Source organism: Maylandia zebra, linkage group LG2, assembly GCF_041146795.1.
Source record: "Maylandia zebra isolate NMK-2024a linkage group LG2, Mzebra_GT3a, whole genome shotgun sequence".
Taxonomy (NCBI): domain Eukaryota; kingdom Metazoa; phylum Chordata; class Actinopteri; order Cichliformes; family Cichlidae; genus Maylandia; species Maylandia zebra.
Window position 1 is genome coordinate 4,063,347 of NC_135168.1, and position 21,863 is coordinate 4,085,209.

The window sequence follows — 21,863 nt, forward strand, 5'->3', positions numbered from 1 at the left end:
TTTGGGGGTTGAAAGGATGACAGGCAGTTGCAGCAATAAAATGAAAGCTGAAACCTCTATAGTCAGTTTTAACTAACTTGCATGTGAATATTCTCCAATTAAAATTTTATATTTTTATTTCTGCAAAAAGTCACACATTAAATTTTTAATCCTTTTAATTACATTTTCTTTTAGCTTCAAGAATTTTGTTACTTCCCAAAATTTCTTGAGGCACTTTTTAGCCTTGCTGTCAAAGTATTTAGCACAAAACGTTGTAAGGTTTAAGTTCCGAACATTCCACACACAGGCACAATAACACACAGTAGGGACAAAAAAACATCTGAGTGATTGTAATAATTTTACCATTAAGCGATAAGGAAGGTCAGAAACTAGAGCAGAGTGTTGTTCTTGGCTTGAAATGCTCCCATTTCCTTGACTGGCATGTAAAGCTCACAGCTTTTATCTAGCAAAGCAGTATGTAAATAGTTGAACTGTGGTCCCAAATGTAAAACAAGCCGAGTTAAAACCATAATAAAGGATAATGAGGAGCGGACATAAAGCCAATCACAACACAACTTGCAATCTCAATATGTGTGTGTGCTTGAGTACTGGAGAGAGCAGTAGGAACAGTAAAAAGAAAGGCCTAGTTTACACGCATGTACAGTTTGCTGCTGATTGAATGAATTCAATGCTGATTTAAATGCTTGTGCATCTACATCCTGATTTTGCTGCACATTTAGTTTCCTAAATAGCTGCCTCCCCCTGTCCTATGGCCATTTTCCCATTCACTTTGTAGTGTTCTAATTGCGCTAATGTCTAAATGTCAAGTAAATGGGCGCTTACGTGCCAGTGAGTAGAGCAGTGCATGCATGTGTATCTGCGTGTCTAATCTGATGTGTGTACCTTGTGAGTCCACGGGGAGGTGTAGCCGTGGGCTGACTCACTCTACAGTTGGCTGATTGAACTAACATCTAAATGTGCGCTAAATATCTTCTCACAAATTCAATTAACTTTACCTTTCCCCCGGCTCCCTCTGGACACCTTAACAGCCATTTTACTCAACTATAAATAGACTGGACATGGGACCTTGGTTCACGGCGTGCTCGTGTGTAAGTATGCGTGCCCCTTTGTTTCTGGTCTTCTGTGAACCGCTTTGAGAATTACACTTTCAAGTGTAACGTTTTAGCATCACCAAGAGGTTATGCTTAATAGTACGGACACCTGGCAGGCAGGGAGGATGCCTTCAAACCTCTGTGAGCTGACTGGCCTTGAGCCAAAGAACAACTCACTTGAAGCTGGTAATGATCTAGATCCAAGATTTTGACTATCTCAACCTAAAATGCAATAAAGAGATGTCATTTAATCAAATTCTACATTTTAACAGTTAATTACCATTTTGCATGAACGAGTTCTAGTAGAGCTGCCACTTTAGAATGAATTGAGATACATTTTGACAATTGCAAGGATACGAGGACATGAATTCATGTTTGTGCAGCTCAGTGAATGTTGATGTAGCTTTGTGTGTGTGTGTGTGTGTGTGTGTGTGTGTGTGTGTGTGTGTGTGTGTGTGCGTCCGTGCGTGCGTGTGTGTGTGTGCAAGATGCAACAATGAATATCAAGATCTGATAACATCTTAGAGTTTCCTTACTTGAACCAATCCAGCTAACGACTTTCCAAACTCATTTTCAGTAAATGGCTGCAGCACAGCTACAGGAAATTAGAAAAGTGTAATGAATTTAAAAAAAAACTGAGGAGGGACAGAGAGGCACTACCAGATAGAAAGAGAGCAAAAGGGCGATCGAAAAAAGTTTAAAGTGTAAAAGCTACACAGAAAGCAAAGAAGGGAAAATAAAGACAAATGTAATAAACGCAAGAGCCAAACCACACTTTGTATATGGCGTCAAAGTTGGCGGCCAAGCCGACAGCCTAAGTTGCTATAGGCAGGCATCGTCGTGGTAACAACAACGTCACTGTAGCAACCACAAGCTGATGTCATCTGAGGCTGCTGTATGCCAGTGGTTACTGATCGTTCTGTCCTCACAATACCCTACTGAAGTGAGACCGAAGGCATGAAATGACAGAGTATCTGGTAATTTTGTTAAATCTGGATCACTGATGTTATAACCAAATCTATTCCCATCCAAACCAGAAGGTTTGTGCATATCTGAGGATTTTGTGATGTGAATATAGATGCAAAGAACAATGCGTTTTGGTAGCAGTAGGCTTAGTCTGTGCTGTGATTAGGACTCGAGGGGGAGTGAGGTCAGACATCAGTTGATACGCTGTGGACAATCCTTGAATGTAGTGCTAATTAAGTGCCACGTATATGTGATCATCTGTGTTCTCACTTTTTGTTTTTAGTGGATTAAATTTAAAGTTAAGATTTGAACAGCGCTACAAATTGGACGACTCATTACACAACACACAAGTGTTTTATTGTTATTTTCCTCGCCCAAATACATATTTGACATTATTACTGAATAAACAATTTTCCTATGTAGGGTTTTGAAAGTCAGGAAGCCCCTCAGTTATTATTAGTACGATTCAAGGACACATTCAGTTCACCTTTCAGTTGCTTCACTCATCCTTTTATCTGCACAGGACACACAGCCGCTGACTGACACATGTCATTTATTTCAGGTTTAAGGCTGTGACCTTTTTGTTTTCCACACAGTTTGGTGTATCAGTTGTAACATCCTGTGTGGCCGACCAAACCAAACACCAAGAACTGTGGTTTTAATTCTACTTAACTAAAACAAAAACAAATACTTGGCTTATTGGCAAAGAATGGAAAATAGAAAGTCTCACCATCACATGTAAAGTCTGGGGTAGCCACATCCTGGATAGGAATCTCCTTCAGGAAGGCTGGCTTCTGACAGCGGGGATTTCCACTCACCACCCTGGTCTTCTTTAGCCATTGACCCAGCCAGGCCAAGTGACAATCACACACATATGGGTTGGACAGAAGATTACTAAGGAAATAATAAAGGACAGATGAGAGCAAGAGAGAGGAGGAAGGAAATAAATGAATCAGGGTAAGTTTAAATCCTACCGCACAAAGTTACATAACATCCATTCTTACAATATAAGGTATTTATCATCACAAACATTTTCCTTGACTTTGCATCCAGACAACTCGCACACCCCAAATTAGACCGTAACATACAAGCAGCACAACAAAACGACAGCGAGAAGAGCAACGAGGACAAAACAGACTTTGTTCTGAATTTATTTTGGAAGCCGTTCAGAGGGATAATAATGGCAGTGCTTTATATGGTATTTTGGTGAGTGATACATTTGAATAAATTTAGATAGAAGACAAAGCAAGCCACGGGCTAAAGGGGAAGGGGAAAGGAATGAGGAAAGGTTATCGGCTGTTTTTATTCATTTTGCAAAGAACAGGGGAGATGGAGAGAGAAAAGGAAAAAGTAGCAGATTGAGAAACAGGGAAAAAGAGAAAGAAAAGAGAAAAGGTTATCTGCTCATTTTATTCATTTTTGATCACCACCTCTCTCTGCATTTTGTTGCTTTTGTAACACAGTTCATGTAATATTTATGCTGAGCCATATTTAAACTGAAAAGGGTGGAAAGGACGCGTTAGCAACACATACGAGACAGGCAGCATCCCTAAACCAAAGCTGCTCTGGGCATCTAAAATCTTGTGGCACATTCAAGTTGTAGGTTTGTTGTGGCTTTTTACAATTATTAGAATAGTTAAACGTTCATTCTTAAATGTGTGACCAATGTGTTGAATGCAAACATTAAAGGTAAGAACAAATCCTGGCACTCATCTAATATTTGTGGGCAACTTTGTAACAGATGAAGCTTGACAATGTTGCTGTCTGATTTTGTTTTGGCCCCTGGCATCTTCTTCTCAGCTCGCTGCCAGTGATTTAGATTCAACAACGTTCAGCAATGTCTTTCAGGAATATCAACAGTGAGCTACACAGAAAAAGAGATTTAAGGATGCTGTTACAGAAGGTGGTGTACCTGAGAAAATTTAAGGAAACAGTTCTGTGAAGTATAACCATTGGTATAGTGGAAAGTCCCCATGTTGTGTCTAAAGATGTGCAAGTGTCACATTGCTGTTCACGTTGTCCTCTGCTAAACTAATAAACCTAAATGCTGCTATATGTGCTATAATATTAATGGGGTGCTGCCACAGATAGGGACAAGTTATTTACTCATTTCCTTGTAATGAATTGACCTCACTGCATGGCAACTAAACCTAAGCTAAATCCCTTCCTTCCCTTTCAGCGTGTTAATCTTTTAATTACATGGACAAACTCTATAGGGAAACGAAGCACTAAGAATGGAGACAGATATTCGAAAGAGCAGGAGTGAGAGAGAAATCGAGGAAAGATAGGAGGGAATGAACAGAGGGTCTAGAAATAAAAACTATCCATCTTTCTTTCATGCCAGACAGCAAGCAGATGTTTGAATACAAATCAAGTGTTACTACAAAGCCAGTGAAAAACACGCTGAAACAAAGAATGAATGTGTCAAAGGATGAATGAAATTTGATATCTTATAATTATTAACACCGAGAGACTCTGACTTTATGCAACAATAAATATATCTGTCCTCATCCTCTGTGTCCACATTTTCCCTTTCATGTCTTCCATCGTTGTTCCCAAAAGAGTCAGGCAGGAACTTGAATCAGAGATGACAGGTACACAGCAGGACAGAGAGCAAGAACAAAAGGTGGAACAAGGGAAGGAAGCACAGAGAGAAATAAAGACAGCAGAGAGGATGAAATAAAATAAAAATAAAAAATAAAAGAATCAACCTTTCATGTTTTATTAAGCTGATAAAATCTATTATTTACAACATGGGTGGTCAAGTGATTGAAGAAAAAACACTCATTCACTTCTCAGGCTTCCCAGTCTCTTTGTCCTAAGAAAAATGGTAGGTGGACGGTTAGTGCTTATCATAGTTTTATTGGATTAGAGTTATTATTTGCAGTTCTGTGTAAAGACTTAACACCAATCAGCATCACACAAATTAAAGCATGCTTGAAAAAAACATGCACAAAGCAGATAAACGAATAAACGAATACACCGATTCTCGAATTCACGTCTTGTCGTAGCAGTTGTGAATCTTTGGGAAGATAACAGCAAGCTTGCAATTGGTCTTGTGTGCCAATGTGGGTGTGGGTGTGCAGATGCTGAAAAATATTTAGCTTTGATAACAAATGCCCCGGGATTCAGGCCAATCTAGTCGATAATGATGGAGAGCATCTGTGAGGAGAATAGTGTCCAGAGAACAACATGTGTGCAAACGTTGGGGCGGGAATGTGTGTGTATTGCTTGGAAGACAACTCCCACAGCAAGGCTATGAAAAATTAGGGGATAGAGGAAGATAGTGAGAGACAAACAAGCAGTGAGATTGATTGGAAGACAGACACAAACAGATAGTGACACAAAGTGAGAGATGGGATAAATGATGGGATGGAAATGAAAAAGCAAAACAGGAAAATGAGCGACAAAAAGGAGAAGAAATTGTGACGGATGTGGCTTACATGGTGGACAGGGAGTGCAGGGTGGAGAATGATCCCGGGGCGATGCTGGAGATCCTGTTGTCATACAGTGACAGCAGACGGACGGAGCTCAGACCTGTAAAGGTACTGTTGTCAATACAGCTGATCTGGTTGCTCCGTAGCATGCTGGAAACACAAATACAATAGATTAATAAATGAAAGCAAACACAATACTTACTATTGGCTCTTTTTCACTGTCTATGTCACAAACTACATTAAAGTCAAGGCTTAGAATAATCCAGCGTTTCACATTTCTAACCTACTTAATATGAAGTTTTGCGTTTTAAAAAAATGTACTAATAAAATAAGGAAGGCTAGATAAAAAGAGACAGCCCAGCGAGATAAACGAATACAACCTATAATGACATGGACAAAAGATAAAAGAGAAAGGAGTGGATTTAAACCAGTCCCTATAGGACAGCCGTGGCAGACTCTGTAATATGACATTAGCCTTTGACATACAGTCATGTGGGATCATGCTAAGTGAGTTAGTTAGCATTAGCAATCTCTGGGACAAGCTAACCTAGTTAGCAAGGCTATTACTGGAGCAGGGAGCCCTCTTTACATAATACAGAGACAGCCATGATACCATTAGAGAGTCATTAGGCAGCATATATATACATGATAAGATTAGCTAGTCATTACTGAGTATACACAGACAACATTAGTTCGTGATTTTATACACTACCCTGTAACCCCTAATTGGACACTAGGCTCTTTAAAGTGGGTGTCCAAATTGGAGGAACAACAATATGCTGTCATTAGCCTTAATTTCAATGTAAGTGAGTAAACAATGCTTTCTTTTTTAGACCGGGGAAGAAAAACACACTACTATGTCAGGTGCTAATACAAACTGTACTCTGTTAAGTCTTTGACAACAAGCTAGTACTGATGTTATACAAAGAAAAAAAAGGAAATAAATAAATAAAGACATATACTGACTGATCTTATAAAAGAAGAATAGCCTTTTTTTAGACATGCTCTCAGAGACCAAATCTTTTTAAATATCATTAGAGATAAAGATGAAGCAGTGGAGTATAATGGACTTTAAAAGCCAAGAATAAATGTAGTTATATAAATAAAGTAAAAAAAAAAACCAAAACGTTCATATTGTCTTCTGAGGGTAATATGAATAACAGGGCTGCGTTGATTAGAGTGAATAATTGATTCAAAAGATTTGACAAATTTAAAATAAACAGGACTGACCTTAAAAAATGTCATTTGAGTGGGATCTTGAACTCAAAATAACACTTTTGAACCACATTTTCAACAATTAGGTTTACATATTTTTTTCAGAACAGGTGCCATTTACACAAAAACTGTGTTCAAGCATGCTGTGCATAGATTATTTTCACATGGGTTGGGCTGCAACTGTAGAATGGGCCCTTGTGTTCAGTGGTGTTCAATTATTTGCCTACATCCTAGCATAAAATCAATTAATTTCACTTCCATTATCCTAAACCTATTCTAACTTTCAAATGAAATTTCCGTAAGTCTTATTACACAACAAGTACACACATATACACTGCTGTGAACTATACTTACAGGGTTTTCAGGCCACTGAGGCCTCTGAACATGCGTCCCTGCAATCCGGTCAGCTTGTTCCCCGTTAGCAGCAGCTCCAAAACTCCACCTGCTCCATCAAATGCCCCTTCACGGATGTCTTTCAGTTTGTTGTTGCTCAGGTTGCTGCAGGAGAGATCACACAACATTCATAGCATTTTTACTTTTGTATTTAGATATTTTACCTGTACATGTTTGCTTGAGCCATCATGCATGTTTTTCTAACACAACCGACAGCAGCAACAAGATAATGGAAATGCAGGCGCGCAGCATTTTGAAGACACAGACATGCATGCAAAGCATTCCCAGTTTAATTGCAGTAATTAATCATGTCCCTTCAACTAATAAATGTTAACCTTCTTTTCTTTCATCTTAATATCCTTCTCTTAGACATTAGATATTCAGATAACAGAGCCTGCCATCACTATATCTGATAAAAAACACCAAGCGTGTTCAAATAAAACTAAAAGAACAAAGTGGTACAAACCAGTTAAAAATGGCTTCTTTCTCTCTTTCATGGACACAATAAAAGACATGAAAAGGATGAGTGCTTGGCCTCAAAGACAATAATTGGGGATGATAGCTATCACACATACTGTAGTCTTCATTCATAGGTCAATTGTGTTTCCTATTATCGGGTTTACTGAAGATGAGAGAAGGTGGAGGATGAGACTGGAAAGACAGGTTTAAAAAAACGTGTAAAATAAAAACAAAAAAATGTGATAGCAAATGTAAGGATAACAGAAAATGTGAGGTAAGGTGAGGAGAAGCGAGGAAAGGAGGATAGGAGGAAGGAATTGAGAGAAGGAAAATGGAAATGAGAGCTCGCCAATCTATATTGTCAGTGACACTGCTAGATGGTTAGCAATTTCCTCTCCAATAAATCAACTTCTGGTCTCTGCTCTGTCTTTCTCTATCTCTCCCTAACACACACACACACACACACACACACACACACACACACACACACACACACACACACACACACACACACACACGAGCACAAACCTAGAGTAGTTTATAGATAAGAACTGACTGTAAATCTGAACGAGGGCCCATCTTCTATTTCCATTTCATATTTGCTTCCTGCATACTTCCAATCCACCCTTCCCTTTTCTCCATCTCTGTGTTCCTCCCATCCTCTTGCCTGTGCTCAGTCGATCTTCTTCCGGTATCTCTACTATTTTACTTTCCTCTTTTCCTTTTTTCTTTTTTCTTCTTTCATTTTTCTCTTCAGTTTTACTTTTGGCTTCCAGTTTCATTCTCTTTCTTTATAACACCTGCTTATTTCTGTCATGAATATGGAATCAATCTCATCACTTATTATCAAAATAAAGAGTAAAAAAAGAAAGCCAAAGCCTATTGTATTCTCTTCAGATAAATAATACCTCCATTTTCTATGCCAGGTCCACTTTACATAATTTTTAGAGGAGTAAGACATTACTGGACTTATACATAATACAATATTAAATATATTAAATTAAATATTAAAACCTTTGAATCATATAATGGAAGTGCCTCTTTAAAAAAAAAAAATAATAAAAAAAAAAAAATAATAATAATAATAATAATTATATATATATATATATATATATATATATATATATATATATATATATATATATACACATATATATATACACATATATATATATATATATATATATATATATATATATATATATATATATATATATATATATATATATATGAAGGTAACGGTGGTCCCCGTGGTAATCGGAGCACTAGGTGCGGTGACTCCCAAGCTAGGCGAGTGGCTCCAGCAGATCCCGGGAACAACATCGGAGATCTCTGTCCAGAAGAGCGCAGTCCTGGGAACAGCTAAGATACTGCGCAGGACCCTCAAGCTCCCAGGCCTCTGGTAGAGGACCCGAGCTTGAAGGATAAACCGCCCGCAGGGGCGTGCTGGGTGTTTTTTTATATATATATATATATACATACACTTACATTTTTCTCAAATTTGGCAGCTTCTTAAAAGTCCCTGTAGCCTCCAGGACAGCAATCTCATTGTCGTTTAACCGCCTACAGAGAGGAAGATGGAGAAAGGGAGTTAGATTTTTATTCTTTCATGAAACAAACTGCTTTAGTGCACACAAGTGAATTTCTACATACACAGAGAAAAAACAGGCAGAAAATAAGGGTGGGATGGCCACATGTAAGTTGAGAGGACTTCAGAGACTTTGCAAATATGATGCAACACAAAACAACACAGGGATGAAAAAAGAAAACCAGAAGAGAAGAGAAGAGAAGAGAAGAGAAGAGCAATGAATCTTTTATATGTAGTCATCAATAGCCACACTGCCCTAAGCCAAGAGAAAACAGTTTGAGAGATAGGAAGCTAGACATCTGGTTTATTGAGGTAATTTGTACTAAAAGGGCGCTGCTAAAAGGATGCACTTTGTGTACGTGTATGTGTGAAAGCAGCAGAGCAAGAAAAATCCACGAAAGAAAGTGAAAGTTCAGCTCAAGGGGACAATTTGTAACGAGATATGAGGGGGTTCAAAGATGGATTGGCCTGGATAAACACAGACTGAAATAATACACTGAAAAGCCTGAAGTAGGTTCTGATGGTAGGAGAATGATGCCTCTTTTATTGCTGCGTTTATTTGCATATTTTGACAGTATCAAAAACACATCTGATCTCTTCATCATCTGATCTGGCCCCAATGTGGCCTGACAATGTACAGCACATTTAATAAAGTGCCTATAATTCTCATAAGACTGATGTCATTCTTATTAAATGCTCCCAAGGCCGATGTCAATGATTTTTATGGCTAGCAGAAAGAGTCCCAAAGACAGACAGACGAGACAAAGAGAGCAAAAAGTATATAAGCCCTCAGCTGAACCACAGCCTCCCCTGATTTCCCCTGATAAGGCAGGTTACAGGCCATGAACTGACAGCTTGTGTGTTTGTTTCTGTGTGCTCACGATTGTGGCCTTCAGAAAATACTGGGTGGTTGTGTTCTTAAGGAAAAGGAAGGCTAGAGAGAGAAAAGGTGTAGAAAATACTAGAAACTCTGATGTGCCCTCTAACCAACCATAAAGGACAAAGTATACATTTCTGACATGACGTACCCTGGGGACGGATAGGGAGAAAAGGAGGGAGGATTGGCGAGGTTCACAGTGAGAAAAAGAACCAAAGAGAGAAAGAGAGACGGATAAATTGGGGGCTAATGGTCTGTGTAGTGCTGGCATTATTAGTTATCTAAAGTGGCAGCTGTGGCTGAATTCACCATCATACAACTAACCTCCATAAGTAATACTGTGACAACCATCCTGTGTGTGCCTTAATGCTGTAGTATCCCCATCCCCTGAAGCTTTTCTACATTACTATCTCACTGATAACCATAGCAGAAGCTCTCCATCCTTCTCCTGCATTTTAAAGCTGCAGGTGATTTAGCATTATTAGGTAAAACTTTTTTTTCTGTCTGGATTCCAATTTCCTCTTTCCTTAACTTACTGAATGTGTGATTAAAATTAGTCAAGGTGCTGAAAGTAAAATGAGCTGTTTTTAGCACAACACTTTTTTCTCGTGTTCTGAATCAAAAGTCAAAGATTGGCATGTATTTTATCGCTTAAAAGCGGTGGGGTTTTTTTCAAATCACATCATTATGTTTTATGTTAATTTTGCTATTTTTTCCCTGACAATCTCTATTAAATTACTTAACCTTTCTCTCTGAAGAGATAGTGCAAGCATACAACCTTCATATCATCACTTTTTTTCCTTTTTTAAAAAAAATCGGGAGTAGGTTGAAGCAAATGTTTCCTTTTTTTCCTGGTTAGTGAAAAATATAATGATATGCTGATCCAAGTTCTTTTTTTCCATTAAGCTAGCCGTACTTTTCATACTGTAATAGCCTACTGGGACATGGTGGTAGGGCTGGGCCATATCATACCGTTCACGGTAATCCCGGTATAATGTTCGGCAACAATAAGAAAATGAAATATCGCAATAGAATATGGGTAAAACGCGCATGCGCAGTGCTTGAAATTGCTAGATGATGATGTGTTTCCCTCTTTGTGCACTGAAGCTGGCACGTTCCCTGAGTTTTTCCAGCATGATGGTGCACCACCACATTATGGGTGCCAGGTCCGAGCATTCCTAGATGAACAGTTTCCTGGAAAGTGGATTGGTCGTCGTGGGCCAGTTGAAAGGCCCCCAAGGTCTCCCGATCTGACCCCCTTAGACTTTTATCTTTGGGGTCATCTGAAGGCAATTGTCTATGGTGTGAAGATGTGAGATGTGCAGCACCTGAAACTACGGATACTGGATCCCTGTGCTGGCATTTCTCCTGCGGTGTTGCTATCAGTGAGTGAAGAGTGGGAGAAGAGGGTTGCATTGACAATCCAACACAATGGGCAGCACACTGAACACATTTTATAAGTGGTCAGAAACGTGTAAATAACTCATGAAAGAATAAAGTTACGTTGAAACCAAGCACACCATTGTTGTTCTTGTGACATTACCAATAAGTTTGATGTGTCACATGGCCCTCTTCCTATTGAAAAAACAAAAGTTATATCCAAGATGGCCGACTTCTAAATGGCCACCATGGTCACCACCCATCTTGAGGAGTTTGCCCCTCACATATACTAATGTGCCACAAACAGGACTTTAATATCACCAACCATTCCCAGGTTATTATGGTGTATCCATATAAATGGCCCACCCTGTATTACCGTATTGTGTGTGTATAACCTCTTTTTAAGTTTTGTGGATATTATACATGGTTATGCTGAGGATATGTCGGCCAATTTCCACTGGAAATGCCTTTTGGTTAAACTGTCAGCGAGGAATTTGCATTTGCACTGTTAAATTTTTATATATCTTTAATGCACATAAAAAACAGCTGCTTGTTTAAGTGAAAATACATTGATGATTTTTTTGGGTTTTTTTGCACTAATAAAGTTGTGGAGTTGTGAAGTATTTTGTCTAGTGTCAATTATATCGTCAGTTATATCGTTATCGCAAATTTTCAAATGTATAACGTGATAAATATTTTTGGTGATATCACCCTGCTCTACATGGTGGCATATTGAAAAACCATGCATGAATCAAGGTAGATTTGGACCACGTTCCAAAAGCAGATCGTGATGTCTTGAAATGTGTTATTTAATTCAAAAAGTGAAAAAAAAAAACCTTTACTAATAAGAACCTGTCATTAGGAATTGCTTTAAAAAAAAAACACCTTTCTGGTAATTATTACAGATTAACAGTCTAACTGTTGTAAATGTTTTTGTCTGTGTTTTAAAACCCACATGAAATCATACAGATATTACAGTATTCCTGTAGCGTTATCTGTTACTCATTTTTAAGCCAGAAAGTGAATGATCAATGGGACTATTCAGTATTCTAGTGTGAGACCCTTCACCAGACATGATGATGGCTCCTTTGGGACTTGGAGGGAGATGGAAAAGACTGCTGAGGAGCATTTTGGTCTGAGAGCTAAAAATCAAGTGACATTCATGATAGAGAGAAGCAGAGAGAGACAAAAAGGACATGCATATGTGAGTTTGTCTTTCCATCTACACAGGCCTTAAAAACATTACTACTATTTCATGGCACACGATTAAGTGGGTGTTTTAGTCCGTGCATATGCTTCTAAAAACATGAAAAGCTTCTTTGAGATTTTGTGGTACGCGTTTTGTTTTACTGTTTCAGCTTTTTGAAGAGCTTGCACATATATGTATATCTATATAAAACAGTAAGGCCAGCTGACTTACAGGTCTGCGGTGTGTTCAGGGATGTGTGGCGGTATTCGGGTCAACTTGAGATTGGAGCAGTCAACCACTGTGCCTTCACAGCGACACTTCTCTGGACATACCAGGTCCTGGAAACATTCCCCACTCAGACGGCTGCGATAGTCCTCCTGACCTGCGGATCAGAATTTAGGGTAGAAAAAAAGAAAAAAAATGTAACTAGGAATAACAATGAAGAGGAAGACAGAAGAAAAAACAGCTAGGAAGAGAAGGGATGGAAAAAAGGAGGTAAATTATGGCAATAGCGAATAGGCACAAAGGGAGGAAAAAAGAGGAAAAAAGTTCAAATAAGACACCATGGACACAAGACTTCAAACTTATGTAAACATAATCCCATTTATATAATCATTTACATAATTTTATATTTAGAAAAACAAAAAGAAAATCAATATTTTTTGTTATTCTTCTCCCAGGCTATCTGGTTGAACTGTTTCCTAAGAAGTTTCATTGTTGGTAAAATTCTAGGACGGTCACAATTCAGTCAGAATGAGCAACACCAAAACAAAACTAGTCCATCTACTTAAAACAGCAGGCTGCAGTTGCTGCTACAGCTCTGTACTGCAAGCAGGCACGGGGCTGATTCAGGGAGCAGTAATTCTGCATGGCCGCTGCTGTAAATCAAGTTAACGAACAGATATCCAGGTGGGTTTATGGAATCACCTTGTAGATAAATGTGGTTTAACCCCGGATGTTTTTGTTTAACAAGGTGAGCCAGAGACCACTTCTGTTATTTAGATATAATATGAGCAGATATTATTTATGACTGCGAGTGCCTGTAGAATAGACCCGGTTTGCATCATGCAGCACGTGCGTTCATGCATCACATACTGTACTCTCATTATAGTTCACGCCGTTATCATTATCTTTTTTTCTTCCTCCTGTTCTCTCTTTGTTTATCCATCTGCTCTCTGTCAATGTAATCTTTCCTTCATTTTACTACTCTTCATTCTTGCATTGGGACAAAGTATTCGCTGCCTCCAGTCTGTTTTCATGACTCATTTGCTCATTGTTAAACAACTAAGACCACCTATTGAAGGTTTTCTTTTCTTTTTTCTGCAAATGATCAGTGCCCTTCAAGTGATGTCTATCTTTTGAGAGACATGGCTAGCTTCTTTCAATGGAAAAAATATTTTGCAATATTGTCTCTGGGCTGTCTCTAACCTTGTTGGTTAAGTTGGGTAAGCTGACAGAGAGAAAAGAGCAAGGGAAAGTTCGGATGAAAGGGAAAGAGAATAATAAAGGGGAATTAAGCAAAGACCGGAAGGTGGGTTTTTATCATCTTAATAATAGTAATGGCTGAATTTTTCTTAGCAGACACACGGGTGAGAGGTGTGTAGGGCTAGAGAGGTGATGGAATATTTGTGCAATCATGTGGCTTTGGAATAATTGGAATAATTGGGAAAACTTCACATGGACGTCCCCCTCAAGTTAGAGACAGAACATGTAAAGTCTGAGATACTTTTGTTGTAGAGCGCACACACAAATACATATCAGATAAAGTACATATCTGGCTGATGGCAGTCGAGAAAGTTTAATGGTAAAAATTCAAGTATTATATATGTTTTTTTATCTTGCATTAAATTTTTTAATAAGGTTGTAAATACTTGCTGCTATCCAACTTAAGAGAGAGCTGGATAAGCTGGAAAAAGGGACTAGTTCTTTTCTACTCAACTTGAGTTGTGTACTGGAAAGAGAAACCAGTGTTGTTTCTACATACTGAGAGACAAAAAAAATCTTGTCTGCAGCATCAGTTTTGTTTCCACATTCCAACCCAAAATCATAGAAACACATCAAAGCTGGCAGAACAAACAAAAACCAGAGGAAAATGGGGCTATCTAAGGAGCACATGAATGCACAATAAGCCATGCTAACCACTGAAACACTGACATGCGATCGGAGAATCTAAATGTGAAGAAAACAAGCATTCATTGTAATGTGCTTTGAAGCATTACAAGGAGATGTTTCCAGAGCACAATGACAAAAGTAGGAGCATCTGTTTAAATGCAATTTTAGAGTTCAAATTTATGCTTGCAGTTTTGCAATCAAGGTGAACTGCGAAATGTGGATGTTTCTCAATTCACTTAAATGTACCCTGTGGAGTTTTTGAGCCGGAGTGTCACCATAAAGATTTTATTTAAAAATGTGTCTACTTCTGGTTTGTGTTGTGCAAGTGCACAGTATCACGAGTACACATGGGTGCACACTGGCAATTTAGTTCAGACCTACTGACCAATTAAGTTTTGGAGCAGGCAAAACAATAAAAGACAAAAAGAAGAAAAAGACCGAGAATAAATTGAAAGCTACATACAAACAGATAATACTTGGAAATAAACACCCACTTGAATTGTGTTGGTTTACAAGAAAACTCCACAGGGCATCACAATGAGATAAGCAAGAGAAAACTAGTAGGTGTTGATAGTCAGCCCTGATTGTATTTTAATGTCAAATGTCAGTTTATGACTCATTTATTTCAACCACAGTCATACTCACATATTACAAGCCCTACAGATAAATGCAAACAAGGTTAAATGTTTGACCCAGTTTTTGCTCCAAGGTGTGTGATTGGCTGGGAGAGGCAGGTAGGTGTGTGCTAGGCGGTCCCTGGCGCTTGACGGAACCATGTGATGTTACAGTAGGCGGGGCCACATGGTTAGATCAAGCACAAGAGACAGCTGCACAAGAACCAATCAAAATGCAGGTCCACACAGGAGGAAGTTGGGGCAACAGAGAGCTGCACCAATCAGTCAGGGGGCAGGGTCCATACTGGACAGGAGAGGCAACAGACAGCCGCAGATCCACACAGGGAGGGTGGCAGGATCAGAGCACTGCCCACCAATAGCAAGAATATCCACAAAGGTCCAGAGAGGAAGAGGAGATGCAGGGAGAGGAATGGGACTGCAGAGAGGAAGGGCCAAAGCAAAGACGACAGCCATAACCAAGTTTAGGGGAATTTGTAATCTGGTTATCTTGATTATTATCTACCTCAATGGGCAGAGCACAAACATTAAGAGATTGAATACCACTGAGATAATAAGCTAAAAATATAGGATGTGTGCCCACGCCACCACAAGCACTTTGGATAAAACCTCTTGCCATTTAATGGTATTGGTTATGCTGTTAATGGTGTGTCCATTTGATCCTGGGAACACACCATTTCACAGAGCAGAAGGGGTGACTATGTTATGTCAAAAAATATCCACTCTTCCAGGCAGACTTTTTATGGCACATTGACAGATGCTGTGATGGTTGCAGTAAAAACAATCATTCTGGTGCTTAAAAAGTTGCTTTTGATCAACTTTTTCAGCTCTTCTGCAAATTTGAGGTTTTAGATATAAAACAAAGCATTAATAATAGGGTGTCGCCCTTGATAACAAGACGCTGGTCTGCTAGAAAAAGCAAAGGAGATTCTCACTACAGTGTGTATGCTTTACTTATACTGTCTAAATTGGTGATTTGCCTAAAACCAGTTTGACACAACAGAGCTTCAAGGATTATAATTTTCCAGTACTAGTATTTATGACAGGAACAAACAGTGTGGAAAAAGCCACTACAGATAAGCAGTTTTGATGTTTAGTGTAGCCACACACAGCTAGATAGACACACACACATAATTTCGTTCACACAAGTGAGCAATCACAGTCTGTGGATAGTCCCTGCTGAGTTAGTTATTGTGCTGCGTCATACTGAATTGGTCTGTGTTGTAATTAGTGAAACCCATGGCTCCTATCAAAGGAAATAAGAGCAAGACAACACTACCACAGAGACAAGAACTGTGGGTGTGTGTCTGTTTAGTAGTTGTTTTCGGTTTTTATTTATGCACTTTTAATACTTCATATATTTGTAATGCTTCAATTGTGAAATGTGACATTTCAAGTATAACCTGATTGATTTACATCTGTTTTTCAGGCATGCTTACCTGCATTTTTTCTTTAGCTGTGTGCTCTGCTTGGATAGATTCTCTTTACATATATACAACTAAAATCTGGGGGAATCCATAGCTAGGTTTGCAAAACAATTTTGTGTATACATTTTGGATACATGATTGGCTTGTATATCAGTGTAAAGTCATCTCCTACCTGTGCACCTGAACTTCTTTCCCTTCACCTGGCTTATTCGTTTGTTAGCCAGCCTTCTGGGGTGGCTGCAGCGTGCTCCGCTTGTCTCAATTGGGTTGTCAAACAGGTAGTCTGCCAGCCACTTCAGGTGACAGTCACACATAAAGGGATTCTGGGCCAGATGACTGAAAAAGAAAAAGGACCAAGGACAGAGTGGAAGCTTGATTTGTAGAAAAAAGAATCTCAAGCTTACTACAGTTGCCTGAGATTTCGGGTTTGGATAAATATACTGAATACTGTCTTCTACAGAAAAATTACAATTCAACTCATCATTTGTTGCATTTCTTTTCCCATCCAAAGGCACATGTTTTCCAAGAGAGCTACTCTTGCATTAAGTGAGTTATTTTACGTTTCAAGCAGCTGAGAGCGTTATGAGAAGAATTTTATAGCTATCATTAACACTAATAACCTTCATTAATTAACCAACAGAAGACCATAGATACTTAATGAAGGCCCAGTTTTCTAAATAGATTTTTTTCAATTATCATCTCTATACATCTTTTCGTTCAGTCACAGTAGGGGAAACAGTGGTTGGAGATCATAGAACGACCAAAGTTATCAGCAATCGTGTGCTGATAACAGGAAACAATTGCAAGTAGTTGCAGCAGTTTCCTGAATACGAACAAATTCAGTGCAATCAGCAGACAACTGTCGATTCTTTCTAGTCAAGTAGGTTACTGCCCTGTTTTTACTTTTGCGGTGTCAACTAACCGGTGAAAATGTTATTCTTAAGTCTAAACTGATATTAGATGAGAAACGACAGATGTTGCAGTAAAAACCCTTGGTGAAAAAGCGGCTGGCTATTTCAGAAGCCCAGTGTACTGAGAATGTATTTCTGATGTAAAAATGAAAAATCACATATCAAAACACTTGCCAGCGTATCAGTCCAATCTAGGTGCAGCAATTTCCAGCAACTTTCGCCAGCTATTCCTCTGGGATCTTAAGGCATTCCCAGGGCTGAAGGGACATATAATCCCTCCTGTATAATCTGCATCGGCCCTGCTGTCTCCTCCATCTGAACATGCATGGAATATCTCACTAGTAAGGCATCTAAGCAGTCTATTGTCAATTCATTTATGTCAGCATATTAATTATTGATTCAACTGATAGCAGCAGCTCTATTTAAGACACCAAAATGATGTAAAACAACATATATGAACTTACAGAGTCTTGATAGAGCGCAGAGGGGTGAACAGTCCTTTACTGATGGTTTGCAGCTTGTTGTCATATAATGACAGGAGATTGAGGTTCTGTAGGTCTTGAAAGGTGTTGACTCTCAAACAGTTAATTTTGTTGGCATTGAGCAATCTGAAATGCAAAGAAGAGCCATTAACATTTGCTATTCATCTGCCTCTGTTTTGTTTATTTGGCGGTATTATCTGTGCTCAAGACAAACAAAAGATAAACGCACACATCGATAATGAGAATTCATTTTTCTCAGATGCATCTCAAATGCAAAACCACTATTTTCCTCTCCTGTCATCTACTCACTATTTCATCCTCTGTCCCTTACCAAACTCACCCCTCCCTTCCCTACATACTCATGATTATACTTTTTCTCGATGTGACACATAAATTTGAAAATTGCAGTTTTATACTTTCTCTTCTGGAGCAGGAGGGGAATATCCACCGTTGGGTGTGTGAGTGTAATACCTTGTTTTGATGGGAGAGACAGATGGTGAAAGGAGGGAAAGGCAGGAGGAAGAATGGATACAGGGTGGTGGAAATAATGGAGTGAGACAGTGAAGGGACAGGTGAAAATTTAATTTGGACTGACACAGATATATATATTTAAGCGAACGTGGCTGACAAGCAAAATGGAGGAGAGAGGCAATGGGAAATGAGAAAAGTGATAGAAGGATTAAGTAAATGACAGAAAAGTTTTCACCTCTACCTTCTCTCCATCTTGCTGTCTTTTCATATCTACACGTCATTAGCTGATATTTCCAAGTTGTCAGCTTTTCCCTGTATTTCCACCTTTCCTCTTTTCTTGCTTCGGGTCTGTCTCAGTCTCCACTTTTCCTCTTCTTTCACCCTCCCCACCTCTTGTCTTTTGTTACATTCTTTTTTCTCTGTCACACACTAAACAGTCTACTTTTTCCCTTTCTTTCCCTGACAGGTAACTAACTTGGTGCTTGGTAAGGCAGTTCATTCTCAAACCACTCTAACGAGTGCCTGTACTGGCACATCTAATTTATGCATATACACACACACATACACACTCGCAGGTGATACATGCACACGTGCTGCTCTGCGACATATCCACGCCTCATTAGGCGGCTCACAGGGGGAACTAATTACTTGAAACCGCACCAGTAAAACAAAGCAGCCCAGAGATTATAAACAGACCAGTAGCTATATAAAGCAATAAACACATCTTTGCAGTCATAGGTTAACATGATGCTCTATTCTATTCAAGAGTGAAAGCTGAATGTAATTTATAATTATTACACTATGTGAGTGAATCTTGACAAACTGACTGCCTTCAGAGACATGAGAGGTTTTTGTGTCAGTGGTGAAATATTAAAAGGCATTTCTTCCATTCACCTGCTGAGTGAGTGCTAGAATGTTTCAATACGTGAGTATTAGCTAATCATTCAGTTTGTTATACACATGCACAACAATGGGACTGAATCATCCTGTAAATGGACAATGCATACATGCATGAAGAAATATAAGGAAATGCTCTTTCCAATTTGAGTTGTTCATTGATAACAGTGTCACATACTGGTTGACACAAAAAGCACAAATTTGATCTCCCAGTAGTTATTTCTGCTCTTCTAATATTTCCTGCATGTATACATTTGTTCATATCTGTCTTCTTTCCAATGTCTACGTCAGTTTCACTCCTCATCCAGCCATCCATTAATTTATCTATCCATCCACATCTGCCCACCCCCTTTCCCTCTCTCTTTCTCTCTTACTATGCACCATGCATCCAAATGATCCACCTAAGCCTGTAAAAGGTGTTTGTGGGTTAGGCTCACTCGTCCTCATTCTCTTTGCTTCGCTTCACTTTACGATGGAAAAGCCCAGAACATTAGCTGTTTCTGCAGTGGACTGCGGCATTTCCGAGGACCATATGCCACATACAGTACTTATGTAGCTGTTATAGAATTTTTTACTGCATGTTGAACCAGCAGCTGCAGTTTGAATCTGTGCCCATGAGGAATTATTCAGAATTAATAGTTTCCCCCCTACAATACGTAAGATAACAAGAACTGTGGGAGATTACAGTTCGTATTGCAGCACACCAATTTATTTGTTTCATACTTAGCATTTTATACTGACATACACAGATAAATGACAGTTCAAAGGTTAATCGTGGAAGACAACATTCCATAGTAGCTGTTACTGCACAATAGTGAATAACATCAACCCATACCATTGGCCTTAGCTGTGATAATTGTCCAGAGGTGGATACGGACTGCTGATGCCAAATTAGTAAATCACCATAACCAGGGAAAATTAAGTACACTTCATATAAATGTAGTAATTTCTGCCTATTATGCTCCACTGAAACCAATTAATGCCAATTGGAATTGCAAAAAAAAAAAAAAAAATGCAGTTCCACAGATGGCCACTTCAGAAGTATGTCAACCTGAAGTGACAAACTCTGGGACCAAAACACAGCAGTTCTCCTAAAGGCCACCTGATGCTGGCGTCAAGAGCACCAATACCTGCAGACTGCTGTGGTTTTATAATGCATCCTGGAGGTGTTCCAATAATGCTTACAGTTAGAAGCATTGCCTCTTTAATTGCCAGGTGTGCTAAACTCGCTGTAGCAAACTACTGCTGTATTCTAGGCCTGATAATTCAAATCACTGAACTGGACCCCTCATTCATGTTGGTGCATTTTGGAGTATTTTTAATTGAGTTGTCTTTTAAATTGACTGGCTGCACAGGGCTATAATGGACCTCCTTATTTATTTTTTTATAGTTTATTTGGCCAAATATTGTCATGTTTGGCTTCAAACAATAAAAAAAGAAAAGTAAAATCAGACATTTTACATGTTTACTGGTTGATATTTAGTAAAAGAAACTGAAGCTGTTTGAACATTTGGCTCAAACTGTATACAATGTTTCCTCAGTAGTTCATTCTTTATTGGGGTGTTATTATGATTTCGTATTTTTATTATTTTATATACTGCCCAGTGTATTTTTTGGATACCACACACATGCATCCAGCCACACACAGAACAACAGACCAGACAGACGATACTTACAGTAGCTGCAGGGAAACCAGTCCATCAAATATTCCCTTGGGCAGTTCGGTGATCTTATTGCCATATAGTACCCTGAAATGGACAAATTACATGACTTTAAAGCCTTGAGACTTATGTGATGTGAAGTCCGACGTGTGGCCTAATAAAATATTTGTATTGGTCCTCCAGAGTTTCCCTGCTGATTCTCTTATTTTGAGAACATTCTGGGAGTTTTGGTGATGCTACTGAAAGAAGATATCCTGTACACATTTCTGAGACACATCACCCTAAGTCCAATTTTTAAATAGCTTACTGTGTTAATGTTGTTGATCAATGGAGAGCTATAGATTTTTGGTCTTTGTTTAAGTTAAGAATTGAAAAATTGTTTCAGCCAGTAACAGAAAAGAACACTTAGTCTACCTGAAAACATCTAAATAATAAAATCTGCAGATACACTCGATTCGCCAACTACTTGAAATGACACTGTAAACTAAAATACCCTCATTGTTATTATTGTATTTCTTAGCCTGACCCATCTTCCATTAAATTACAACTATTCAGCTCTCCAAAAGGCAAGAAAGACGCTCAGTGCATCTCCTAGGAATGAAAAAGTCATCATGTTCACTCAACTGGAAAAACTATTTTAGTTGGAAGAACTGAAATTGTGTTGCAATCAAAGAC

General features: G+C 38.8%; 1 protein-coding gene across 2 annotated transcripts in view; it reads right to left on the minus strand.

Moving 5' to 3' along the window:
* slit3 (slit homolog 3 (Drosophila)) overlaps positions 1-21,863 on the minus strand; it is a 240,424-nt gene that overhangs the window by 37,292 nt on the left and 181,269 nt on the right. For both annotated transcript variants that reach the window (XM_004553593.3, XM_076888354.1), the window contains 8 exons: positions 21,204-21,275; positions 18,142-18,285; positions 16,939-17,102; positions 12,827-12,977; positions 9,050-9,124; positions 7,064-7,207; positions 5,501-5,644; positions 2,788-2,951 (listed from right to left, as the gene is read on the minus strand). In XM_004553593.3, coding sequence (XP_004553650.2) covers positions 2,788-2,951; positions 5,501-5,644; positions 7,064-7,207; positions 9,050-9,124; positions 12,827-12,977; positions 16,939-17,102; positions 18,142-18,285; positions 21,204-21,275 — 1,058 coding nt within the window. The remainder of the gene's footprint in view (positions 1-2,787; positions 2,952-5,500; positions 5,645-7,063; positions 7,208-9,049; positions 9,125-12,826; positions 12,978-16,938; positions 17,103-18,141; positions 18,286-21,203; positions 21,276-21,863) is intronic.